The 24,628-nt window shown below is 37.3% G+C and overlaps 1 protein-coding gene across 4 annotated transcripts in view; it reads left to right on the forward strand.

The window, feature by feature from the left end:
• The window catches only part of DPYD (dihydropyrimidine dehydrogenase), a 340,814-nt gene that overhangs the window by 158,757 nt on the left and 157,429 nt on the right, over positions 1 to 24,628 (forward strand). For 3 of the 4 annotated variants that reach the window (XM_068199754.1, XM_068199755.1, XM_068199756.1), the window contains exons 10-13: positions 2,007 to 2,176; positions 3,856 to 4,066; positions 12,214 to 12,398; positions 19,689 to 19,904. In XM_068199754.1, coding sequence (XP_068055855.1) covers positions 2,007 to 2,176; positions 3,856 to 4,066; positions 12,214 to 12,398; positions 19,689 to 19,904 — 782 coding nt within the window. Of the gene's footprint in view, positions 1 to 2,006; positions 2,177 to 3,855; positions 4,067 to 12,213; positions 12,399 to 13,733; positions 14,121 to 19,688; positions 19,905 to 24,628 lie in introns of those variants that run through there. The other variant, XM_068199757.1, reaches the window with a different exon arrangement.

The raw sequence follows: 24,628 nt of genomic DNA on the forward strand, positions 1-24,628 counted from the left end.
AAATAAAGCAGATTGAGAATATGCAGTGCAACACATTTGTAGATTAACAAAGGAAAAGTAAATTCTGCAAAACAAAACTCTCTTGAAACATTTTGACTAAAAATACTTTGTAGAATTCTGAGAAGATATGTAGCAGTTGTGTACTGTAAGTCATCTGCCTGCTTGAGGCTCTATATACTGTGATCCACATATTTCAAAATATTGCACAGTAGCCCTCTTGATTAGCTAGCATATGTGGTAATGTGGTTTTTTTTTTTTTATATTAAGTCTACAATGGGAAAAAGGATGAACTTGGAAGAACTAACCTTTTCTGATTGACAGTAATAGATAGGTCTTTGGTGTTGTCTGTTAATTAACATGGTCTCTCTTACTTAATTTTCCTAGTGTCTGTCTGTAGCTATAGCCACCTTTTGCTCTTTAAGGCATGGAATTATAAAATAAAATATACACGTACTACATCCTACTCTAGCCTCCTTTTTTCACTGTGACAGTTATCTAAATAATAGACATAATAGACTTATTCATGGTAGGATACATACTCTGCCTGCTTATTAATTCTGAATGCCACTTGTTAATACGCTTTCCTCCAAACAGGTTTCCTCTTGCAAATACATAGCTGTGAATTTACTGCAGGAGTGTGTTCCCAAGAGCGAAGCAGGCTGCTCTGACTGATCCCTTCTAGACCCACACTCTAATGGCACTCTGAGCTGCCAGCCCCCTGCTTCACTTGTGCTTTTTCCACTGCTCAATTTGTATGGAGTATTAAGTTCACTAAAAATAAATGAGAAATGTTTAGAGAGAATTTTAGACTAAGAATCCTATTAAATAAATAGTAAATGTGACACTACATACATGGGCGGGGGGGAATTCATAGCATTTGTCATTTGCATTTGCAAAATGCATTCATTAAGCATTTTTCAAGTGGAAAGAGAATAGGTGTATTATGATGTTGTTTCTCATTCTGCTTATATGTCTAAATGAAAAGGATTGTTTACTTCAGTAATACTTGTGGTCCACAATTCCATGGGAAAATCTGCTATAGTAGGATACTTGAGTTAAAGTAGAGTAGGTAAATGGCCAGCTTAGTACCTCCTGACAGGAACTGTCCTGGACTCAGTGGGAATATAGCTTTGTATTATTTATGTCAATCTTTTTCAACCATTTGTCTAATCAACAGTTAGTTGTTATGATGATGTTATGATGTTATGTATCACTTAAACATGTGATAAAAGTGCAGTCTCATCCAGGGAACAGACAGTTCAGTTTTACTTAACTATTTCTTGTTTAATTGAATCATTAAATACAAGCTGTAGATGATAAACACATAATGTTGTCATTTTCTGTATGTAACTTTTTACAAATTATTTATAGAAAACTACTGTAGATAAGCATTTCCTTCCAGCAGAAGAACAAGGAATTACCGTAACAATATTCTTTTCCTTCATGTTCAGCTGATGAATAGCCTCAGAGAACCATGTCACCACCAGAACAGTGTCAGTGCATTATGGAAATCTAAGGGGACAGATGTTGGTATACCATTACACAAAACTGTAACTAATAACAACTGGTCATCCTTTTTGTTGTTGTTTTGTTCTGTTTTGTTACATTGTTGTTGTTTTGATTTGGTTTTTTTTTTTTTTTTTTTTTTTTTTTTAAGCTGGGAGGCTAATGAATCTGATGAGAAACTTACTTTTTGAATAAAAAGATCTCACAATTCTAGTTTCAATCTGACACGACCCAGAATCCTACAAACATGTCATTTGAATTCTTTCTCAATAGGAAGATGCAGCTGCTTAGAGTACTGACTATGAAATTATGTATATGAGCATATCTTAAAAGGGGGAATAAAACTGTCTTTCAGTGGAGCAGAATAATTTGATAGTGACACTCCATGCTTGGAAACTGTAAGATGCAATTTTACACTGCTTTGAGTACAAGTACCTTTTGAGCTGTCATGCAGAAATGGTTTCTCTACTTGAAAATGGGGTTTTCCTTTTATCTTTCAGGGATGTGTGCCTGTCACTCTCCGTTGCCACCAATACATGGAACTGTGATTGTACTCGGGGCAGGAGACACTGCTTTTGACTGTGCAACATCTGCTCTGCGCTGCGGAGCTCGTCGCGTGTTTGTGGTCTTCAGGAAGGGATTCACTCATATCAGGGCTGTCCCAGAAGAGGTAAAATTCAATAGCAGCATTTCTGAGAAGGCATCTTAGGTATTTCTATGTGGCCTGAAAGGATGCTACAGGTACTTAGCAGACATCTGCTAAAGGTTTTGTTTATAAAAATGCTCTTAAAATGTATGAATTTTATTAAAGATCTGAGGCTCACTTTGTATACTCTGTATTTACAAATTACAGAGTAATTTACAAAATTATACAGAGTATACTTTGTATACTTTGTATAATTTTCTACTGTTGTATGTTTCATGACAAGGCAGAGAGATGTATTTGCAAGCAGGGGATAGAATTTCTTGTAAGTTAGGAAATGATCTAAAATTTTCAATGTTGGAATCAAACAGCCATTACAGTATTGTAGGTAGCTCTTCAGATCATGGTTAGATCCTATAATGATACCTTCTGGCTGTTGTTTAAGGAACCTCAGTGATTCTGACATTGCCTTGTGAGCCTATAAAAGGCTTTGTTTCTTACCTTTCCTTCCTTTCTGGTAAGAAAATGACTTGCAGTGATTTTGGCTTTGAATCACTGCCAATGATAGTGAAGCAATGCTATTCATCACATATTTCAGCATTCTATTTGGTTTTTATTTTGGCTTTGTACTTTGGCATTTATTAGGTCATCTGCACATTTTGAAATTATTCTGCTTCCTTAATTTATATGTCCTACAGGAGTTTTTTTCCAGATTTTTTTTTCTTATTTTGGTGGTCTTTTTCTGTTTTCATTTATTTGGTATATTACACTTTTATATACCTGAGACTAGCACACCATCTAATGCATCTTTATCATGAGATTTATGGTAGTTTGTCTGTTTCAAGAATGTGGGCACCTTAGATCTTCCAGAAAGGAACTGGAGTTGCAAAGAAAGTAGTAGAGGGTTTCTTAGTGCATGATTTACTTCTGTTGCACTTCAGTCAAGAGTTCTAGACACAATGATATTACTGGAGCCATTAAACAGCCTCATGTGCTATTCAGATTCTTACTATAATCTGAACCAAAATCTTTCATAGAAGCCTGGGTAGATTTCTAAAAGTTGTCAATTTGTGTTCTCATACAATCATGCAGTGAGCCTTGAAAACAGTAAAATAAAAGTACCTTCATTTAGTACTGGCCGTGATAGAATCATGTCAGGTGGGATATTACATATTCAAAAAAGTTGTGTAAATAGAGACAGTCAAATTCTGAAGATTATTGACTTAAGCAGTTTTACCACAGCAGAGATTCAGAAGATCTTAAGTCTGGATTGTCACTCAGAAAACTGTTGCTTGTACATGGTAGTCAGCATTTAATAAAGTCTTAAAATCATAGTAAACACAAATCAGGGCATGGACTAAGTTAATATTAGGCTGCTTCTTAAAAGACACAAATATTTATGTCAAAGAAATCTTTTGCCCTCAAAGAAGTTAAACGTATTCAAAGTAATGAAAACATAAGAAAATATATTGGAGAAATATTTGCCTTGAAAGTTTACTTACTGCCACTGCCTGATTTGATAGCACAAGAGGCTCTGAAGCTGACAGTGACATGTCTGCATACTGGACATGGCTGATGTCTGCTATAGTAGAATCCATGGTAACATCTTGAGTCAAAAAATGTTTCCTGGTTGGTTTGTTTGGGGTTTTTTCCCCATGAAAATGCAGCATGTCAAAGTTATATATTTTATTGCTTCTACTCTACAGATGGAACTTGCAAAAGAAGAGAAGTGTGAATTTCTGCCTTTCCTCTCTCCTCGGAAAGTTGTTCTTAAAGGTGGACAAATTGCTGCTATGGAATTTGTTCGAACTGAACAAGACAGCGATGGAAACTGGAAAGAAGATGAGGATCAGGTTGTCCGTCTGAAAGCCAATGTGGTCATCAGTGCCTTTGGCTCCATCTTAAGTGACAGTAAAGGTAACCCTGACTAATGCAAATACAGATTGTTCTTTTAGCTGCATGTCCTGTCCTTTAACAGTTTTGTGAAATGGGTCTTCTGGGGGTTACTCAGCTTGTGACTGCTGCTCCTCTTACAGGAGTTTGTCCTTCAGGTGCACCTTTTAGAAAAAGACTTGGGGGTCTGGTAACTAAGCAGTTCTCTGCATATTGCTGTATAGAGCTGGAACTCAGCATTGAAGTTCAGTTCCTCAGCATATATTTTCCTTCTCAGCGCAAGTGGGATCTCAAAGAAACTCTTGGGAATTTCTTCTGGTCTCATTAATTAACTCTAGAGAAACTCATTATGTTACATCTTTAAGCTGAACTGATCTGATCTCTGAAATATCCTTTTTTTTAACTTTGCAAATTAAACAGGCATTGAAACATTCATTATTCTGGTTCAGCTGGTCTGGGTATTACTTATTTCTTGTGCATATACAAGAGATCTGAGACTTCTCTCTTACACAATATTTCTTAGTTGCACTTTACAAGGTTTAGTCTTAAAAATTAGCAATTACTTAATTCTGTATTAAAGATACAGAAATTGGTACATTGATGACATTTCAGAGATTGGATGAATTGTCTCCATTTAGCAGAGAGATGAACATGAATACAGTCAAGAGCATGGGAACTGAGCAGTGTTTAGACTGTTCTCCTCTGACACTAGGTTAGATTGTAGGAGATCAGGCACATACATTGAATGTGCCTCAGAATAAAAAACACTGACTTAGCAGAAGACATGTTGATACAATGAGAAGGTCTTCGGCTTGGAGACGGTCATCTAGGTTAGCAGGTTCTGAAAGCCTTGGTGAACAATGTGCCTGCCTCTCCAGGGCATGGTCATGCCAGCCAATTAACCCATGACTTCTTGCCATGGTCCTTTGGGTATAAATGCTCTGACAGAGGACTTGGCAAATGCCTCAGATTGCACAAGACCAGGAAATTTGGTAGTCAACATTTCTCAGCATAATGTTCTTTTGTGAATCTGTGCAATCAAGTATAACGGTAAATCCTCAGTGATGTAAGCAGGCTCTAAACATGAATGATGTACTCAGCACTGCCTGCTCAACACCCAGTTGTATAGAATGGTAAACCATCCTGCAACCATGAGAAGACTCTAAATCCTCTAAAAAAAAATCCAGGCTGATCCTTCTAGTAAAAAGAAGGATCAGCCCGGATCAGCCCGGTATTCTGAGGAACATGTGAAGTGAATACCAGGAGCATTCCTATCTTGTATGTGCTACTAATGCTTTGGGGGAGTTTCTTGCATCCTAGGCTGTTTCTTGCATCCTAGGCTGTTTCTAGACAGTGACTGCTCCCAGCTCATTACTCAGGGCTGCCTGCTGGCCTGCTGCTGCCTCCTGCTCTACAGGGCACAGGAGAGAACAGACTACCATTCCTCTTGGAGCTGTATTGCTGTGGAAAGGCTGGCATTTCTGTGGGTCGTATATTAGGGTTCAGTCTAACTTCCAGGACACAAGAATAAGAAAATTTAAGGGGTTTTTTAAAGAGATTCATTACCTACTCTGATGATGGTGTTGATCAACTGACAATTTTGGCAAATTTTGTTGGTTTGGTGGGTAATTTTCCTTTTTAGGGTTTTTGGAATGGTTTCTAGAATCTCGTGTGGTAAATCAATATTAACCTATTCAATTGATATATTTTGGTGTGATTCATAGACCCCATGATTTAGGAGTGATTCTGTTTTCTCCCACGTTAAAAATTATCTCAATTAAAAGATTGAACTTACTGTGCTAAGCAGCCAGTAAGTACTGTGCCATAGTACTGTGCCAGTCTTGTATTTCCTAGGGCACATTCACAGTCTAAATTAATTGTTGAGAGGTTTTTAAATAGGAACATAAAATGGGAGGGGAATAGTCATGCAGTGAGCTGATAATGAGAGAACAGAGTCATTTACTTTGGGGGTGAGCGAAACACCTCAGTTTCATGCTGTATTTTGGGTGAAACTGCTGTTAGAAGAGCAATCAATCAGAAGGAAAAATGCAAGTCATTTGTTTTGGATGTTGTGAAAGTGAACAGAAACTAAGACTTGAGTGCATAAAGTACTTATTTTGAGCATATACTTTCAGTTGCTTTTACGTCTTTTTTTTTTAACTGTCTTAATGAAAGTCAAATTTGCTTTTCACCATTGAGCTGGATTACAACCAAAACTCCAGACTATTTCACTGTACATAACAAAAATAAATGAAAAAAAAACCCACCAAAACATTTCTTAGTGTTTTGTTGTGGTGTTTTGTTGTTGTGGTTGATTGGTTTTTCTAAATGAAGTACACTTCTGTATTCAAGAGATGAAAATATTCAGGTATTCCCCATCAAAAGATGAAGATGAAAATACTTGAGGTACTCAAAACCGGACAATGCCATGAGCAAACTGATTAGACTTGGAACTTGATCTAAATTTGAAGGGAATGGAATAGACAACCTCCAGAGAGCCCTTCTGGTCTCAGTTATTCTGTGACTGGGTGACTCAGGTGCAGGTTGAATAAACATGTTAATTGCTGCTCATACAAATAGCTCTATCAATTGACCTAATTCATAAGGCACCTCGGGGAACTGCAAATGCAGTATTGGTATGGGCTAATGTAGCAGGTTATATCCTATAAAAGCTGGTCCTACTGATAAAAGATTAAAGAAAATACTGTCAAAACCAGGGAGATTAAAATTAGACTTAGCCCCAGTTCAACAAAGTGTTCAGGGCAGCCTTGATGCTCACATTGGAAAGTTTTGTGAGAAGCCATAAGTGTGTGGGTGACTGAGCAGAAATAGCTCATAGGTTAGAAGGCTTTTTCTAGTCTATTATCCTCAACAAGATGTTTCCTATTCTTGCATGGTAACTATTTGCAACTGAGATTCCATGCATTCACAATAGGTATTTAGTCTTTTTTGTTTTGTTAAAATAAAATGCTCATGGTGTTTTTGAGCAACAGTTGTACTGGATATTCATCCTCCCATTGGGAATCATATAAATGCATCACTTGCTTAAAAAAAAATGACTCCTAGTTCCATTTTGTGCTCCTGGAGTTGCTTATAGTTGAAACAGGGGAGTTGCCTTCTAGACTGTTTCAAGAAGGTTACTATTTTACTAAAACCAGTAAAAAAACAGCCCGCCAAATTGTTCAAATCCAGATACTGCAGATGGAGTAAGAAAAATGTTTGCTTCTTCTTGAAGAAAAATTTTTTTGCAAGTACAAGCTGCTTTATTTTAACTGCAAACCCTACCAGAGCCTTCAAGCCATCGTAACTGACCCACAAAAATAAAGAGCAGTGAGAGGAATTTTGTACTTTTCCTTTGGCTATTGCTTTTTTCCTTAGTTTGTTACTTTTGAGGCTTACAATGTGCTAGTGAATTACTGAAATATCTTCTGTCACCATTTCTAATTGCAGCTACTCAACATATACGCTTGCAGTTCTGTGTGCTCCCTCACACTGTGTTCAGCCTCTATATCCTACCTAACACCAAGTCCCATTGGTTTTAAAGTCTGAACTTTGAATAACCCTTTTCTAATCCTTCTGATAAGCAAAGGGAACAATACTTTAGGGCTGCAAAATTTTCTAACAAATGCCCTTGTTCAGATTTATCTTCTTGAATTTCAATGAGAACCATGGAGAAAGTATGGAAAATAGTGCTGAAAATGCACTACAAAATTCAGTGCAAAGCAAAAGACTAAGCCAGGATAGGGGGCTGGCAACCTAAGTTTAGTTTGACACTCTGTTTAGCAGGCAGCAGTAAAGAGGAAGAATTCACATGTAACCAGAATTCACATGTAACATGAATCTTAGCATGATAATAATGTCTGTTTTATTTTCTTGGAACAGCAAAAAAGAGAAATGAAAAAATATCCAAGCAAAATCCAAGTGCCACCTTTCTTAAAAAATCCCAGAAGTAGTAAGTTATTTGTGAACCAAAATATGTTTTATGAAAATGTTGGTAGTAGCTAGGTGTTGCATCAGTGACTGAAGGGCAAAACTTTATTTCCTAATTCCAGGAATCAGTCACAACTTTCAGATATTTTGCTTTTACTTATAGTACAACTGTCATCTTTCTTGGAAACTGTAGCAGCAAACCCCAGGCTTACTGCTCCCCTAGAATAGTTCAACATACAGTAAAGATAACTTTTCCCAAGTTGTTTACAATTTTATACTTTAGGCCACTGATAGTAAATTTTTGTCTACAGTTTGAGAAGCATTTGCTAGGGAACAAAGGAAAAAAAGTTTGCAGAGCTCTAACCTCATAAGTGAAAAATATTTTAGTTTTCATTTGATCAAATATAGAACTCCAAATGGCACAGAAACCAGGAGTTCTGGAACTTGGAAGGACTGTTGACTTTCTTCATAGAGCCTGCTCAGACAACTGGGTAACTTTGACCTCAGAGCACTGAAACCTTGACTATCTAATGAAAGAGTAGAGAGGAGGAGGGGAGGCTGTGATACCCCAGCTGGGAATGCCCTGGCATCTGCCTGCTAGCACAGCATCTGTCTTGCGCCAGCAAGCTTTGAGGCACAAGATTTGTAAAAAAATTGTTGTATAAAACTGAAATTTATGTATGTTCAAAAGATTCTTGTTGAAATAGATAGGAGTTTTCCTGCTGAGTCATTTGGAATAGGATTTTTCTCCACAAATAGGTTTACTGAACGAGTTTGGGTGCAGCAGTTCCATGCTCTGAAATCATTACCCATTCCCAATATCAAAAAGTGGCTTCATGATGATTTCTAAAGTCCTGTTTACTGAGGGGAGAAATTCTGCCCTTTGAGTTGATGCACACCAGACACTTCTGCTTGCTGGTGACAAAATAAAATCAGTAGCAGCTTGCAGCAGGACCCTGTCCCACTGTAACTGGACCCAGCTTTATCCAGTCAAACCCCTTTTTAATCCTATTCAGGACAGTAGTGGGGTAGAGAATGTTGGAAGCATGATTATGCCTTTCTTTATTTGCTGGGCATTTAGACTGGGCAGTGTCAGCAGTTAATCTGTTAGTACAAGTGACAGCTGTAGTTGCACATTTCAGATTAAGAAAGTTACTGTATATTTGTATTTTTCAGAAGTAATGCTGCTATTCACTTGAAAGGAATTCTGTAAGATGGATATCAAAAATAACATTAATGAGCTACTAAAGCTAAAATTATAGGAACTTACCAAATTGGTTAAACATAAAAACCATTAAACTGTTTATTGAAGCTTCACAGATATACTGCAGCTAATGAGCATTTCTGCTATTTAAATAAGCCCAAATTGAACACACATTACATAGATGCATAATTAGTCATGGCAGTCACACAGAGACTCACTTTTAAAGCTTTATTTGAGGAATCTTTTCCATTTGATTTGTTTTGTTAATTAAAACATTTTTTCTGTATTCACTTATATTTTAATATTGTTTTTGCAAATGCTATAATTTGCTGCTGTGTTTCCATTTGTGTTTGTTTGCTCTGTGAATATAACGAATTTGGAAAATATATTCAGCACTGTCCTTTTGTTTGGTGTTATTTGTGTTAGCATCACTTGATAGCGGTAGAATAATTAAATTGTATGTTATCTTTCATCCAGAAGGTTCTTTTCAAATGATATATTATATCTCACTAGACTGGGGAGGAGATTGCAGCACAAACGCAGGACTGTAGTTTGAATTTTCAAGAGAAAAGATATGTCAGTTTTGAACTTCAAAGACTGAAACTGAGAGGGTGAAGGTTTTTAAAGGTACTCTTTACCTCTGTCCCAAATCATGCACCAAACACTAAATATCTGGTTTGCTTGTTGTTCAGTGTCAAACACCAATTCAGAGAATCAATAGTTCAAGCTCACGTTTGGCTCTTGGGCTCTCTCTCACCCTTGCAGGGGCAGAGAAGGAACTTTGCTTTCTGAAGACAAAAGTTCTTCCCTGCTTTGTGCAGGAGGTCTGGGAGGTGCTCTCTTCAGCCTCCCAGCTGCACCAGGTATCAGATCCAAATTGTGAGCATTTTAGGAGTTCTTATATAAAATGCTTTTGAACCATGCCCTTTTTTCATATAACCTAAATCTTGGAGATTATAAGAAATAAATAAATAGCAGTTGGATACCATGTCAACTTTGCCACCAGGGAAATGTTCTTTCTCAATTTTAAAAATACTGATCAGGCAGACAAATCCCCAGGCCTGGAGAGATGTTTCAGGTGAAGATATGTTGGGCATTCTTCACACTCAAAAAGCTTTTGGTATAATTGTATCCAGACAGCTATTCTAGAACAAATATTTTCAAAGAGATTTGAGAAATGTAATAGATACAGGATAACAGAAGTAATACCCTATTTTTCTAAAAGATGAAATAAGTAGTCAGAACTCCCAGTTTTACATAATTTCTATTGAAAACCTACATTTTCAACAGCATGTTGTCCTCAGACACCTTTACTGTGGTTCAGTCCTGTCTCAGACAGAAGTCATCTATTAAATCCCTACTACCAAATCCTGCAGTACCAAGTTTTCCTCAGTTTTTTTCCAAACATGTTTTTACAAGCCTGTACATATTTAACTTGTGAGAGCCGTCTAGACCACATGCTGAGATGGTACCACTGCATGCAATAAGTTATCCTATATATGACAAATATAAGATGATCAAAAGCTTTCTTGAAGTACAGACAGTCTGAGGCACAAAGAGAAAGTTAATGTATTGATTTCTCAAGGATTTTTGATAAAGCTTCTATCAGCCAACTCTTTCCTTTAAAAAAAAAAAACCGCACAAACAGAAAAAGCCCAAACCCAAACAAACCAAACCCTTCATTTTCCAGATGAAAAATGTCTCAGTCTGAAGGTTGTGCTCTGTGTGATCTTTCAGTAATTTAGATATTTTTACAGGAAATAATTTCTTAAGTTTTTGAGTTTGTTGCTACCCAAATATTATTTTTGTCAACTTAAGCCACATGTATATGCCACGTGGGAGAGACTGTGCAGGCAATAGGCCTTGCAGATAGATTAAATATTTCTGGTAGAATATCTGCTTCAGGCTTTCAGCTTAGAACTATCTTCTCTGAATCAGGCTTCTGAACAAGTTGCAAAAAATGCTTTGAATTTGAGTCCTCTGAATATGTTTGTAAATGCCAAGGTTGAGGAGGAGAGTGTAGGTGGGGCAAATAGATGACAATGTTTGCGCCTTGCTTCCTGTTTAATTGTTTTGCCCCTGATTATACATATCCTTCTCTTTGAAATACACTTCTAATATATAATAGAGGTGAAAGGAGACAGAGAGCATGAAAATCCCATCACTGTGATGTGTGGGAAAGCTGTGTTTGAAGCTTGCTCTGTACTGAGGTGTGTGCTGGGACAATACCATGACTTAGCCCTTTGTGTTGGAGAAGTCTTCATCTTAAACTGGCAGTTTTCTCTTTTACATTTATGACAGTACAACTACATCAGTTTAATTGACCTTGGCAATCTGCATCTGCCAGTGCTATGTCCCTGAGGGACATTGCAATTTTAAACTGCATTTTATTGCAGCATGTTCAGTTACTGCAGACAAAGCTATATAGCCCCCACCCATTTTGATGGATGCCATCAAAATTTGCTAAAACTATTTATTGAAAAGATTGTTCTCTTAATGAAGTTACTTTGAAGTGCCTTGTGAGTATAGTGATTTAAAATATATTAATAGAATATTCTTCTGACCATTAAAAGTATTAATAGAATATTCTTCTGTATTTGATGACATTTATATAATGCCATGCAGTATAAAGTTTTTTATTTTCAAATCTACATTATTTGGAGGACAATAATATTTAATGTGTAAAATGACTATATGTGCTGTTTTCTAACAGCATGAAAAAGATTAAGATCTCTACATGATCTAAAAAAATTCAGAAATTGTAGTGAAAAGATACAAAATACATTGTCTTCTTCTAACCATTTAATTTTGATTGTGGTTTTATGGTTTTCTTCTTAATATGTATAACAAGTTTTGAAGTGAGCCTTTCTTCCAGGATGTTCTGAGTTTGAATATTAAGTCAAGATGCCTTTGACTTTAATGAGAGATATCTTCCTCAGCATTAAATTTTTTTATTGTTATCAGTATATATTTGACAGATTTTAGCAACAGTTTTTTCTTTGTTTTATTAACATATTTGTCATTTATTTAATTACAGTCAGAGAGGCCATGGCACCTATCAAGTTTAACAGATGGGGTCTCCCTGAAATAGACCCAGAAACGATGCAAACAAGTGAGCCCTGGGTGTTTGCAGGGGGTGACGTTGGTGGTCTTGCCAACACCACAGTGGAATCTGTGAATGATGGCAAGCAAGCTTCCTGGTACATGCACAGATACATCCAGGTGACTTTTTCAAAAGTACTTTTATCTTTCCCAGATTGATCTGCTTTTAGATACTTCAAAAAATATTTTCATTGTGGTTTTGATTCATTATACAAATTTTGAGAAATAATACCTAGATTATCTGGTGATGAGAACATTATGTATTCATTCATCTTGGATCACATATTAGAGTTTGGGTAGATGAACTCAGCTTTCTTACATTTTCTTAACACTAAAATTCAGCAACATTTTCTTGGCCCCAGCTCTGAATTCCACTCAAGGGTAGTAAGCCTCCCTGCACAACAGTCACTGCGAGCAGAAGCCCTAATTGGGTAATTGGGGAAAAGGAGCAAGCTCCTAAGTATTAAAAAGTAAAATCTTCCAGTAGTGCATAAAGTAAAAATTAAGTACTGCCAATGTTGTTACCTGGGGAAGACATTTTTAGTTTAATAACAGTTTACAGAATGCTCAGGTTATCTACACTGGAACCCAAGCTTGCTCTGATGAGACTGATATAAACTGGATACAAGAGCTTGACAGAAACTAAACATTAAATGCACAGAGGCAAATAATGCAAAGGAGAATTTACCTAAGAAATGTAATACGTACAGACTTGAAAAACCTGGTAGCCGCCTGTCTCCCTTTGGCTCTCCTTGCATGTTGCTGACTCTGCCCTATTTTTTCTAGTAGATGAGCACAAAGTCTAGAGGAGCTGAATAGAAACCTCCTGAGAAAGAGACACAGCCTGGAGAATCAACTGACAAAAAGTGTGTTCGTAGTGCAGGGAACTTTTAAGAGACATGATACATGATTCATTCTCCCACATAAAGAGATTTGAACAACTGAAGTTGGGACTGTAACAGCTCAATGTCTTTCTCCCCCATCCATCTGCTCAAAGCCTCTCTGATTGCATGTTTGTGCAATTTCATGCTGTTGGGGTCTGATTTCACTTCCTAAAAATACTTCAACTGAAAGCTTGTTGTTAGTATCTGTGCATATTTTTTCGCACTTGTTCTAAGGCACTGTTTGTGTCCTGCCTTCTTAGACGCTATGAAAATGCTGAGTGTGAAACATCTTTAATCCCTGACCTGCTTGCTTAATTTCTCAATGCACAGTGATTTTGGTTAACTGTGGTAGAGGAGAGAAGGTATCTCCTCCTTTTTGTCTCCTTATTCAACCTCTTAGAAATACAGGCAACCCTCCCTTAGCATGTTGCTTCCTCCAAAAAGCTTTTTTTTTTTCCCTCTGGAATGTATTTAATACTTTGGAAAAAAATCTGAATAGTCATGGCTTGAGAATTAGAATTTTAAATCAAGCAGACTTGTGATATTAGAGCATTTCTGTTACCCTTTGCAGGTTTCAAGGCAGCTTATTCAACCTTACAGTCTCACCAGGAAGCTAATGGGAAAGCCTTACAGCAATCTTCACAGGAAAGTTTCCAAATGTCAAATGTCACCTTTCCAGCTGTTAGATGAATGGGTTGCCCAAGGGCATTTATTTGGATGTGCAGCCCTTGTAAAACCTGGTTGCTGTGGTGCAAAATGCTGTAATTTGGCAATTTACTTCACCAGTGTTTGGAGCTGGTAGAAATTTTAGTGACTGGAGGAGTTTGTTTTTAAAGAAGTTGTTTAGAAAAGGATAAGAGAAGGATTGTATTACCCTGCTGTTTATAGGGACAGGTGTGTGCACGTGCGCTTGCCTTTGTGCTCATGTGTGTGCGCGTGCACTCCGTTCGCAGCTGAGCTGTATTCTGGAAACTTCCAAAAGCAAATGAAAAAATACCCTTGCACACCACCTTACTTTCTGCTGTGAGATTCTAAAGCAGGCAAATATCCTGAGTGTCTGAATCAAGTACACATTAAATCTTAAATAAATGCATTGATACTGTCTGTGTTTCAGTTAAGGAGTAGGTAGCCATTTCCAAAATCACTGACTATCTCAGCGCCAGGATCTATAAATGATGCAGTCAGTCTTCATCAAAATAAAACTATTCCATAGGATTTCTCAACTAGTCCAAGACAATGTCAAAGAGTGTAACTCAAACCCACCATCCTGACTACTTGCAGAATGCAGGGTTTGAACAGCACGCTGCTTGTATCCCAACCTACTCCAGGCAAAAGGCTAAGCGAACAGATGGGGCTGATATGTGCCCTGAAACTCCAGTCACTGCAAGCTCTGGCACGTGGTCAAGTCAGGCGTGAGATCCAGACTCCAGGACTCTTCAGCAGAAATGCCTTATGTTCAATACTGAGAGTTATTTACAGAAGCTTCTTGGCTGTTCTTATGCTGGAAACTTTCCATCATTAGTTGCCTAAATATCTCCTGCCTCTTAACATATTCCTCCCACTATATGAGGCATAGGTTCATCTCAAAAATTGTTGCCTGCAGCTGTGTCAGGTTAGTTTCCATAAACATGACCAGTCAAAGCCTTACTAAGGATAGCTGTAGTAGAACCTGTTAGGAAATGCAGTCAGCCTTCCTTGAACCATTTCTTGCAAGTCTTTAGAGATCTAAACAGAATCAGCCCAAGCCATACAACATTCTACTACTCACATTTTCTCACAATTCAACCTTCTTTTGTTATTCCATGAATGACATAAAAATTTCAATTAAATAATCTTAGTGATTTATTTAGTTTGGAGATTGTAAGCCTCCGCTTTTGTCCAACGGTGACTTTATGATCCTGTGCAGAAGCAATACAGGCTGCTGTTCTCCTCTAGTCCTCTGTTACCATTCATTTCTTTTTGATCTGTGAATGGATTTAATAGTATAATAGTTTAATATTCAGGGTAACTCACAATTATTGCAGGACTAACTTTTAATTTTCTACGCCTATCTTGAGAGCAAAGACAGTTCCAGTATTTTCGTCTTGGATGACTGTGCCTGTCCTAATGCTTCACTCCTGCTCTATTCATACACTTACCTGTGAGCTATTTTCCCATATATGGCAGTAAAGCTGCCATCTTCTTCTCACTAAAATCCCTCTTTAAAAGTCACTTTTTTTCCTAAATCAGAGTAAGTTTTCATTTCTTGAAATCTGTTTTCTTCTTTACTGTAACCTTCCACTGTGGAAGTTTCTTTTATATTTTTCCTAGACTGAAATGTACATGATACATTTAGAGATTAGAGGCCTAGATCCCAACTGATATAAATTGCACTTCACTAAGACATTATTCAAGGTGAATTTTGAGCACATCACAGTGTTATTTTGATCTGCGATTGTATATTTTCTATTTTTTCTTTACCTATACTGCCAGAAAATATATAGGCTTTGTTTCTGAAGGGTATAGTGTTGATTCTTTGTCAAGATCGACCATTCCCATATATTCCTTGAGCATGCATGAATATGTATTATTTCATAATCAATACCAGAATTGAGATGTTCCCAGGAAGCTTGAATTTGAAGCCATTAGTTATGTTGTCTGTTTCTTTTCAGGATAACTGCAGAAAAAAAAGAATGTTCCTTTGTTTAGCTAGAACAACATGCGAAACACTAGCAGGCAGCAATAAAGCACATTTGCAAAAAAGGTGAATTAAAGGCAGGTCCAGGAATCCTGCTAATTTAATTGCTTGCCCCTGAATAAGCAATATGTCTTTTAAAGAAAGAGAAAGCCAGAAAGGAGCTTAGAAAATCTCTGTCAAAGTGGACAGAGCCCTGAGCAAACCTGCTGCAGCAAGGATGCTGCACAAGGTAGTCCCCACATGTCCTTCCAACCACAACCACATTCAGATATTGTATGAAATAATATAAACTTATTTATCACAAAGTTAATTAACAGAGAGAGGATAGCAGAAGAAAGGGAGAAAAGACATGTTTTAAGATCAGACTTCAAAATGGAGAAAGCCAGAGTTAAGATGGAAGCATTCAGGAAAGCTCTTCCAGGCACTAGGACTTGTGGAGAAGGCTCTCTGTGAAAAATAACAGTAACACAGCTACTTGCTTTCACAGTCCATCTTTGTTAAAGGCCAGAAAATGTAGTTAGACCATATCACTCAGGTTAGGAATTTTCTCCATCTAAAGAAAATTAATGTCAAAAATTGCATTAGGTCTAAGGCTGAGTTCCTGTCTCTCAGCCTTGCGCTGCAGCTCGTGTGCTTTTGCCTTCAGGCCAATCCTTTACCCTGTTTAGGGTGAAGTAGACCCACTGCTTGCAATGTGCTGGGGATTTTTCACCACCCTGTTCCAGTCTCCAAAAAATTGTCATGATTGCAACAAGTACCTGCAATATTGGTAGCTCAGCTGGTTGGTATCAAATTAAGAGGAAAAATGGACCACACTTTTTGTCCTCTACTTCTGAAAATCAAGAGAAGAGTTATAAATAAATTCTTGCCTGCAGGCTTTCTTTTCCTATTTGTTTGTGTAATGTCAAGGAAATCCTTCATTATAAAGATGATTTCACTTTCAAGAAGCTATATACCATTTTTGTTTGCCAAAAATTTTGCTTTGTAGAAAGCAATGCATCAAGGCTTGTAAAATATATTTATTTCCTAAGCATTGTGCTGAAAGGAAAAAAACAGCAAAAAAATAGAGCAAAAAAGGAAGTGATAGGAAGGAGGGAGATAAATATCCAAAGATGCATTGCTACTGACTACTGAAGCTTCAGCTGCATCCTGCCCCTGTGTGTTTTTAGATACTTGGTGTATTCCATTGAAACCTTTCGTATTTCTCTCCCTGCCACCTCTGCTTGGGTCAGTTCATCCTTGAAAAACCATTAGGCACATATTGTGGGGCCTGAGTGCATGTGGGTGGAATTCTTTGTGGTTCTGCTCTTTGGAAGGGAAGTTAGGCTGGAGAAATGAGCCCTTATATATAGTTTGGGAAGTGGCTTTAGACTAGTTTGAATGATGGCATGCAGGAGGCAAGGCCTATTCCTACATTTCCTACATGGGTTATTTTCAACCATGTGCTTCAAAGTCTTTCACTGCTTTGGTGCTTTTTTTTTATTTTTGTCTTGTATAGGGTGTATTTTCTATTTTACCACAGAAAGGTCACTAAGAATCATTTTCAAGCAGCGTTCATTTTAGGTGAGAACAGCTTTTAGAGATTTAATTGTCCTGCTTGGGCAAAGAAACAGTACAATGGAATTTCAGCTTCATATTTAGCACTCTCTGTACATTTGTCTATAGCAAATGATACTTGCAGTTGTACAAGCTGTGAATTGTTTGTGATCAATCCTCAGACTGAAATGTATTCACAGAGAGCATTTGAACAATTCTGAATAGCAAATTAATTCAAAGTAGAAAATTGGATTTATTGCTCACATGTGCGCAAAGAGTGGAGTTGACCAAACAATTTTCCTCAAGTCTTTCTTTGATGTCATTCTGCAAGAATGAAAATCCAAGAGTTTATTGTAAGAGTTCAGTATATCAGTGTTGATTTCCGCTGATTTTGAAATCAGCAGATTTTGTCACTTTCAGATATGTAGGAGACAAAAAGTGCTAGTATTTAAAAAATGCTTTAATTTGAAATGTGTGATCCAGGATTTTCTGGTTTGGCATTGCAAACAACATTTTGCAGTTGAAATATTAGTTAAGAAAAGCTAAAAAAAAAATAAAATTAAAAGGATGAAATCAAACTCAAAGTAAAAAAAAAAGATAAAAGACAAAACTTTCATTCATTTGTTCCCCCCTCTTTTTTTTTTCTTTTTTTAATTTGCCAGTGAACAAAAGCTTTTGAGATGTAGAATGCCAGGCTGTTTGGTTATGGAAGAGCTCAGATTCCCCTGGTGTAGAAAAATAGCCCTGTGGGGTATGACATGGAGGAAGCAGTGAGCACTCAGGAAGAAAGAAATGGGGCATATTTGGCTTTTTATGAAGTGTAACTGCACTGGCCTCCAGCCGAGAAAGGTCATGATACTGAAGCGAGTTTGGTCCCAACTGTTAGGGATCTTTAGAAATCAGCTTTTCTCAAAATGTCCACTATTAGGGACCTATTCAGGTTTGTATCATTCAGGCTAGGACAATTCCATTGCTTTTAAGCCATCAGAAAATTTGGCCCCAAAATGTATCCTCTTTGTCTGAAGATTCAAAGATCTGGTATCAGAATAGTGTGAAGGGAATCCACATAATCCCAAACTCTCAGGTTTTAAACCAGCCTAGGAAACAAAAAGCACAAAAAAAGACAAAAAACTCCTCATCCCATCTGTGCTTTTTCAGTTTTCACAGGTAAAAATTGATTAAATAAGTTCCTTAAAAAAAAATTAAGAAAACCCAAAAGGCAGCAATTCCTGAGTAGCTGAGGTTTTTAGTCTGCTACAGAAAGTCTTCTCCAAACTTCAAGTACTGGCTCTTTTTGTCCTGTTGAAAAAAGTCTTCTTTTTAAAGACAGAAGAAACTGCTGTGCTCTTAGCTGTGACTTACTAGGAGCACAGACGACAGTGTAGGGCTTCTGTGTTAGAAGTTTCTGCTTTGTTTCTTTGTGATTTTATTGAGTCAACCATTTGAGTGAACAAAGATTTAAATTCTACCCGCCACAGCCTGATCAGGATGCTTTTCAGTATCCATACATGGAAATAGCTTTTCTCTCTGCAATATTTATATTATTGGATACAACACATACATTGAATACTTTTCATTGACTCTTCAGAGACGACTCTTTCAAATGAAAACAAAAGTGACTGTGGTGGCACAGTCATAATGTATATGATGCTTTTGATGGCAATCAGACACTAACTTTTTTCAGTCTTGAAGAATATTCATACTACTACAATCAAATATAAACTAAACATTAGTTTGCATAGGTATGCCATTGTGTAGGCTGTATAAAAATCTTTCAAAGTGGGGGAAAAAGGTTCAGAATACATAGAGTTAGGGCTGAGTGATGCTTTCCCTCATTTTTCACAATTTCTTATACTTTTAATAGATTGGCACCTGAGAAGAGAACTAGAAAGGGTGTGTCTGCATACCTTGGGTTTTTTCAATCTCACTGTTACTGACTGCTGTAGGGAATAGAGATGGCTTATCAGAAAGGCTGAACAAACCTTTGGACTGAACCAGGCTTATCAGTACAGGATGTAAAGTAGTTTTTTCTTCATTATTTTTGTTACTGTCAGTGTTATTTCCAGCATAGCATAGTATTTCAGTATTTCAGCATGAAGACTGTTTGGGCTAAAGATGTTACATAGGTGAGTGTTTGCATGTTTTGCTGATTTGCAAATCTGAACACAAAATAGAGTACTTAAACTTTGGGTTATTATATATTAATTATTTCCTTATCAGGATTAATATTAAATTGTACAAAAATAGGTCAGAAAAAATATTCAGTGGTTTAGTGTTGTTTATTTTTTTTTTGTTTTGTTTTTTTTTTTACAGTCCTTATATGGTGTTGCAGTTTCTACAGTTCCAGAACTACCTCTCTTCTATACTCCTATAGATTTAGTGGATATCAGTGTAGAAATGGCTGGACTGAAGTTTCCAAATCCTTTTGGCCTTGCCAGTGCAACCCCTACTACTAGTTCTTCAATGATTCGAAGAGCATTTGAAGCTGGATGGGGCTTTGCTGTCACTAAAACATTCTCCCTGGATAAGGTGAGGAAATATTTTCATATTTTTCTATTTTTTAATATTTCATGTGTATTTTGCATGTAACCATATCTTTGTATAATTGAAAAATCTGAATCTTTGGGGAATGGTTCTGTTATATCCAACTAGCATAAAATAGTAGGGAATGGTTATGATGCATTGTGTACTTCAGCTAGTCTCTGAGCTTTCCACAGTGCAGTGACACAATTTCTGGGTCTGTTTGTTGTTACATTCTTCCCTTATATTGCCGCAACTGCTAATATTAGTCAACGATTAAGTGAAAAAAATAGTTTTTTTAAAAACAGCAGTGAAAATGTTTTCTGTGAAGGATCAGAATGTAAAGAGAATGAGTAACAGCTTTGTCACATAACTCATGAAAGGCGGATTCAGTGCCAGAGGCTGCCAAGATAAGCCATTGAACTGGAGGTGCAGTTGCAATGTGATCATGTGGCTGCAAGGAGGAGGCTGGGTGGGAAGCGGAAGAGAAAAATGGAAGCAGCATAAAACCAAGCCTATGGAGAGAGGAGCACAGTGACATCAACCTTCAGTAACATGTAGTGGAGGAGGAAAGAGTTAGAATTAAGTCTTGAAGCCTATGGCTCAGTGTGGCACCATAAAAAAAGCATTTTGTGTAGTTTTAAGTGTCTAAATGCTTGTTTGAATTCAGAAGAATTGCAACTTCTTGCTACATTCAAAGTGATGAAGTGAGACTGAGCAAGAAGTTTAGAGAGTGAAAGAAAATAACTGCTTTGATAAACAGATCACAGAGAAAAGAAACAGGTTTTGAGCTGAGGTGGTAGATATGGTTTGACTTGTGGAAAGAGGAAGAAAAGGTGAATCCTTTAACATAGGCCTGAGTAACAGTGTGAGTAATAGCAATGTATTGTTAACCAGTAACATACAGTAGTGTGGGCTGAAGAAAGCTTTTGAATTTAATTTGGATACAAGAGCCTTTTATTCTTGGTTCAGAGGGGGATATACAAGGGTACTGATGGATGGAGCAGAACAGAGAAGGTGGATTTGTTCCTATTCCACCTTTCCATGGGTAAGTACCATAGGTGAATTAACTATAGTGGCTGTCTCTCTAGTATGGGGAAGGTCTAAGGACAAAATGCTGTATTGCTGCAGAATACTGTAAATTATGTCAGGCTGTCTGTTGTCTCTTACACCTGAGGTAGTCCTGAGGAAGTAAGTGTTCATCTGGATTACAGATGTGGAGATTCCAATCTACTTCACAGGGATTCTTATTAAAACACTTTTTAGGACATAAATATCATTCAAGTATGTTTGCAACTGACTTACATGTAGAACATACCATCAGCTGTAATTATTCTGTGCCTAGACTACAGCCAACCCGTAGCAAGTACTGAGACTTATTTTTTTATCAGTTTTATTGCTGGTATTCTGGCAGTTCTGCCAGACTGCATGTCGATTACTGTGCATCTCAAGAGCTAAACAGACACAGGCTGAGTTCCAGCTTGGGTGGGAGTTCAGGAGGAAAGACATACATGTTGTAGGAAGTGATGTTGGTGCTATACTAAGCAGCAGACTCTGAGTCATTTCTGAAATGGCGACTGCAAAGTGTTCCACTGGATGCCATGCTCTGGAAGTGTGACTCAGATGAAGATCTTTCAAGTTTTTTTTAAAGTATTTGTTGCAATAACATATTGCAGGTATTATTTAAGTTAGTCAGTTCAGAAAAGTGTTATCTAGTGAATTCTAATTCAGTGATTGTTATTTCTGCTTAAGCTTCTTTCTAATATTTTGATATTGAATTGTGTCTAGTAGAACTGTGTCCCACCCAAGTGCTGCCTAGTTTTTCTGTTACTGTGTTCTTCCTAGTACTGCACTTGCCACAGGTGTATTTGTGGCAAGATTTGAGATGCTTGGCTGAGAGGTGCTGCAGAAGCAAAATTGCTTTTATTTATCAGAGTAACATGGTACTTAATACTTCAAAAATAACTATTTCAAATGGGAAGAAAAGCTCAGCAGGGTACCGCAGTTCTTATAGGAACTGAGTATTACAGAAAGACTGCTCTCGTTGACACTAATACTAGAACAAGTGGTTGGTAGAGAGTTGCCATAATATGCTGACATTTTTTTGCTAATTTAGCTTCTGATTATGTAGACATAAATCTTGTACAGTTTTCAGCAGGGAGCAGAATGCTCTCTTGATCTGTGGTACCAACGGTGGGGATTTCTGACTGAGCTGTCCTGCCCTGTCAGCTAGTCAAAGCAAACTACGCAGCAGGATCAAGAGCAAAGATTTCCTGATCTAAGCCTGCTGAGTTGGTGGGAGGAGGGGGAGCAGCTCCCCAGACAGAACAGTTCCCAAGAGTGGAAGAGCTTCTGGGAAGGGAGAGAGCTTGCTAGACACAGTTTTTGGCAGCTGAAGTTTTTCCACTTCAGCCTTGATTGTATGTGGTGCAAGTAGGATTCTGTGCTCTTCTCTTGTCTCCTAATTTTATCTAGGGGGCTGATAAAATCAGCTGATGGGCTTCAATCTGATTTGCCAACCGTAACCTGCCTATGTGGCCATAGGGAACTTAGCAGCAGAAATTCTCCCTTTTCCAGAACCAATGACTGAATTTGCCACTGTGTTCAGACACTAATAGGGGAAACCAGTGAATTCCCTGTTTACCATGGGCATCCTTTGGCACTTCAGCAAAAGGGACTGATGAAGGCTAAATATGAATGAACTGAAAAGATATACCCAATCACAAACGGTGGTGAAAAGCATATACAGCCCAATCACAAATGGTGGTGAAAAGCATATTCAGCCCAATCACAAATTTCCATCCATTAACTACGGTGTGATGGAATAAGGTCAGAGAGGAAAGCATGATAATTCTTGGAAGAAGGGGATCCAAGGATAGAGATAAAAAGGATTCAGGTGAAGAGCTGTGATTCTCATAAGACACAGGATTTATTTCATATGAGCTACTTCTCATTTTCTCTCTTCCATCATCTAGCCCAGATAGCTCTTCTAAAACACAAGGCCAGGGATCCCTGCAGCCCATGTACTGCCTTGTACAGAGGAGCCTCTGGACCATATTTTACTCCCCTAGTCTATCTAATCCTCATGTGTCTTGGCCCCACCTTGAAAGCTTCACATGCTGCCCAGAGGGAGTTAGCACAGAGCACACTGTTTGGTGCCATGCTCACTCCCTTTTTTAACACCCACGTACCTTGCTCATAATTGTCTTCATGACAACCTTTGTAGGAATTTCTCTTTTTAGGGTAAGCATTTCAACTGGGAGTGATTCAGCAAAGTTTGTTCTTGCATACTACTGTACTATTGTTGAAACTTACAAAAAAGCTAATGTAAGAGATAACTGAAATTCCTTCAGGGTGTTTATACTTTGAAATATACTGCGCTCTACATACTTTAGAAGGTGCTGGATATTAGAGTGTAGAGTAAATATTAATCATAGGGAATTGTACCTGTATGTGTCTGATGGTATCTGGGAGGGAGACAGTGAGTTGTAGAATTTTATTTATTAAATTAAACATCTTTGCACAGCTGCTTTAGTATCAACTAGATTTGATTTCTTCCAGAAAAGGGAATAACTGCTTTTGAAATGGACAATCACTAGGAAAGACAAATGGTAGCAGAACAGAAGTGTCTCTTCACACACGTTTTTCTACATTCATGCCTTCCCTTTTTGATTGCAGGATCAATAGCTCATTGCTCTGTTGGTTCAAATAGTATTTCTGTCTTGTTCAGATAACTGTATGCAGCAATGTTATTTGTAAATTCTGTTTGCAAGGTATTGAAGGGAAATGGGGGAGCTGCATATAATATAGTCCACAATAAATGGATACCAATTATTACCTCTTTTAGAGCTTAGATGAACAGAAAACTACGCGCAGAATGACACATACTGCATTAATTAGACACATAACTGTGAGTGGGAGGGTTTTAGGAGAAGTGTTACAGTGAGCTGGTTTATTTACTAAGAATTTATTAGTGACTATTATTTAGAACACAAAATTTGTATTAAAACCTGTAATCAGAAAGTTTGTATAAACATAGTATCAAAATAAATCAAAGGTTATATGAGGTGTGTACATCCCTGTGCCATACTCACTACCACAGTGAGGAGTTTATAGCAGAAATTAGGGCTTTATTGGCTGAATTCAGGCTTTGTTGTTCTCTCACTGCATTGTACGGGCTGTTTAGAAAGATGAAAAAACAACTGGGTTAGCAGAAATGTTTGCTTTGATTTTTAGATGCTTCCTTCACTTCTAAAATTTAATTCTGATTAATCAGATACATCTGTCTTTATTTTGTTGTGACATGCATTGATTTGTGATGCTGTCGCTTTCAATAATGCAGAAACAGTTGCCTTTATTATGAGAACCAGCAGAAATGAACATGCAGACCAACTTCATTTTTAATCTTTAATTTTTATTCATTACATATGGAGCAAGTTGTGTGGATGATTTTAAAAACAAAGCTACAATTAAAAATAGATTGAATCTGAACTAAACCATAGCGGAGGAAACTTTCTAGCTGTAATATATGTTTATGCAGTTTACAGATGTAGAATTTACAATGCATTTTCAGAATCATTTCTAAATAAAAATGATTGCTGGCAGAGAATTAATTAATTTGCCCAGTATATAGTGCATTTCTATGTGCTGTTGTTACAATATACATATTCAGCTAGTTCTCTCTCTGTACATTTGCACTGTGTGCACCTCGCTTCATAATTGAAGGTGGTAAA

This window comes from Anomalospiza imberbis, chromosome 9 (assembly GCF_031753505.1).
Source record: "Anomalospiza imberbis isolate Cuckoo-Finch-1a 21T00152 chromosome 9, ASM3175350v1, whole genome shotgun sequence".
NCBI lineage: Eukaryota > Metazoa > Chordata > Aves > Passeriformes > Viduidae > Anomalospiza > Anomalospiza imberbis.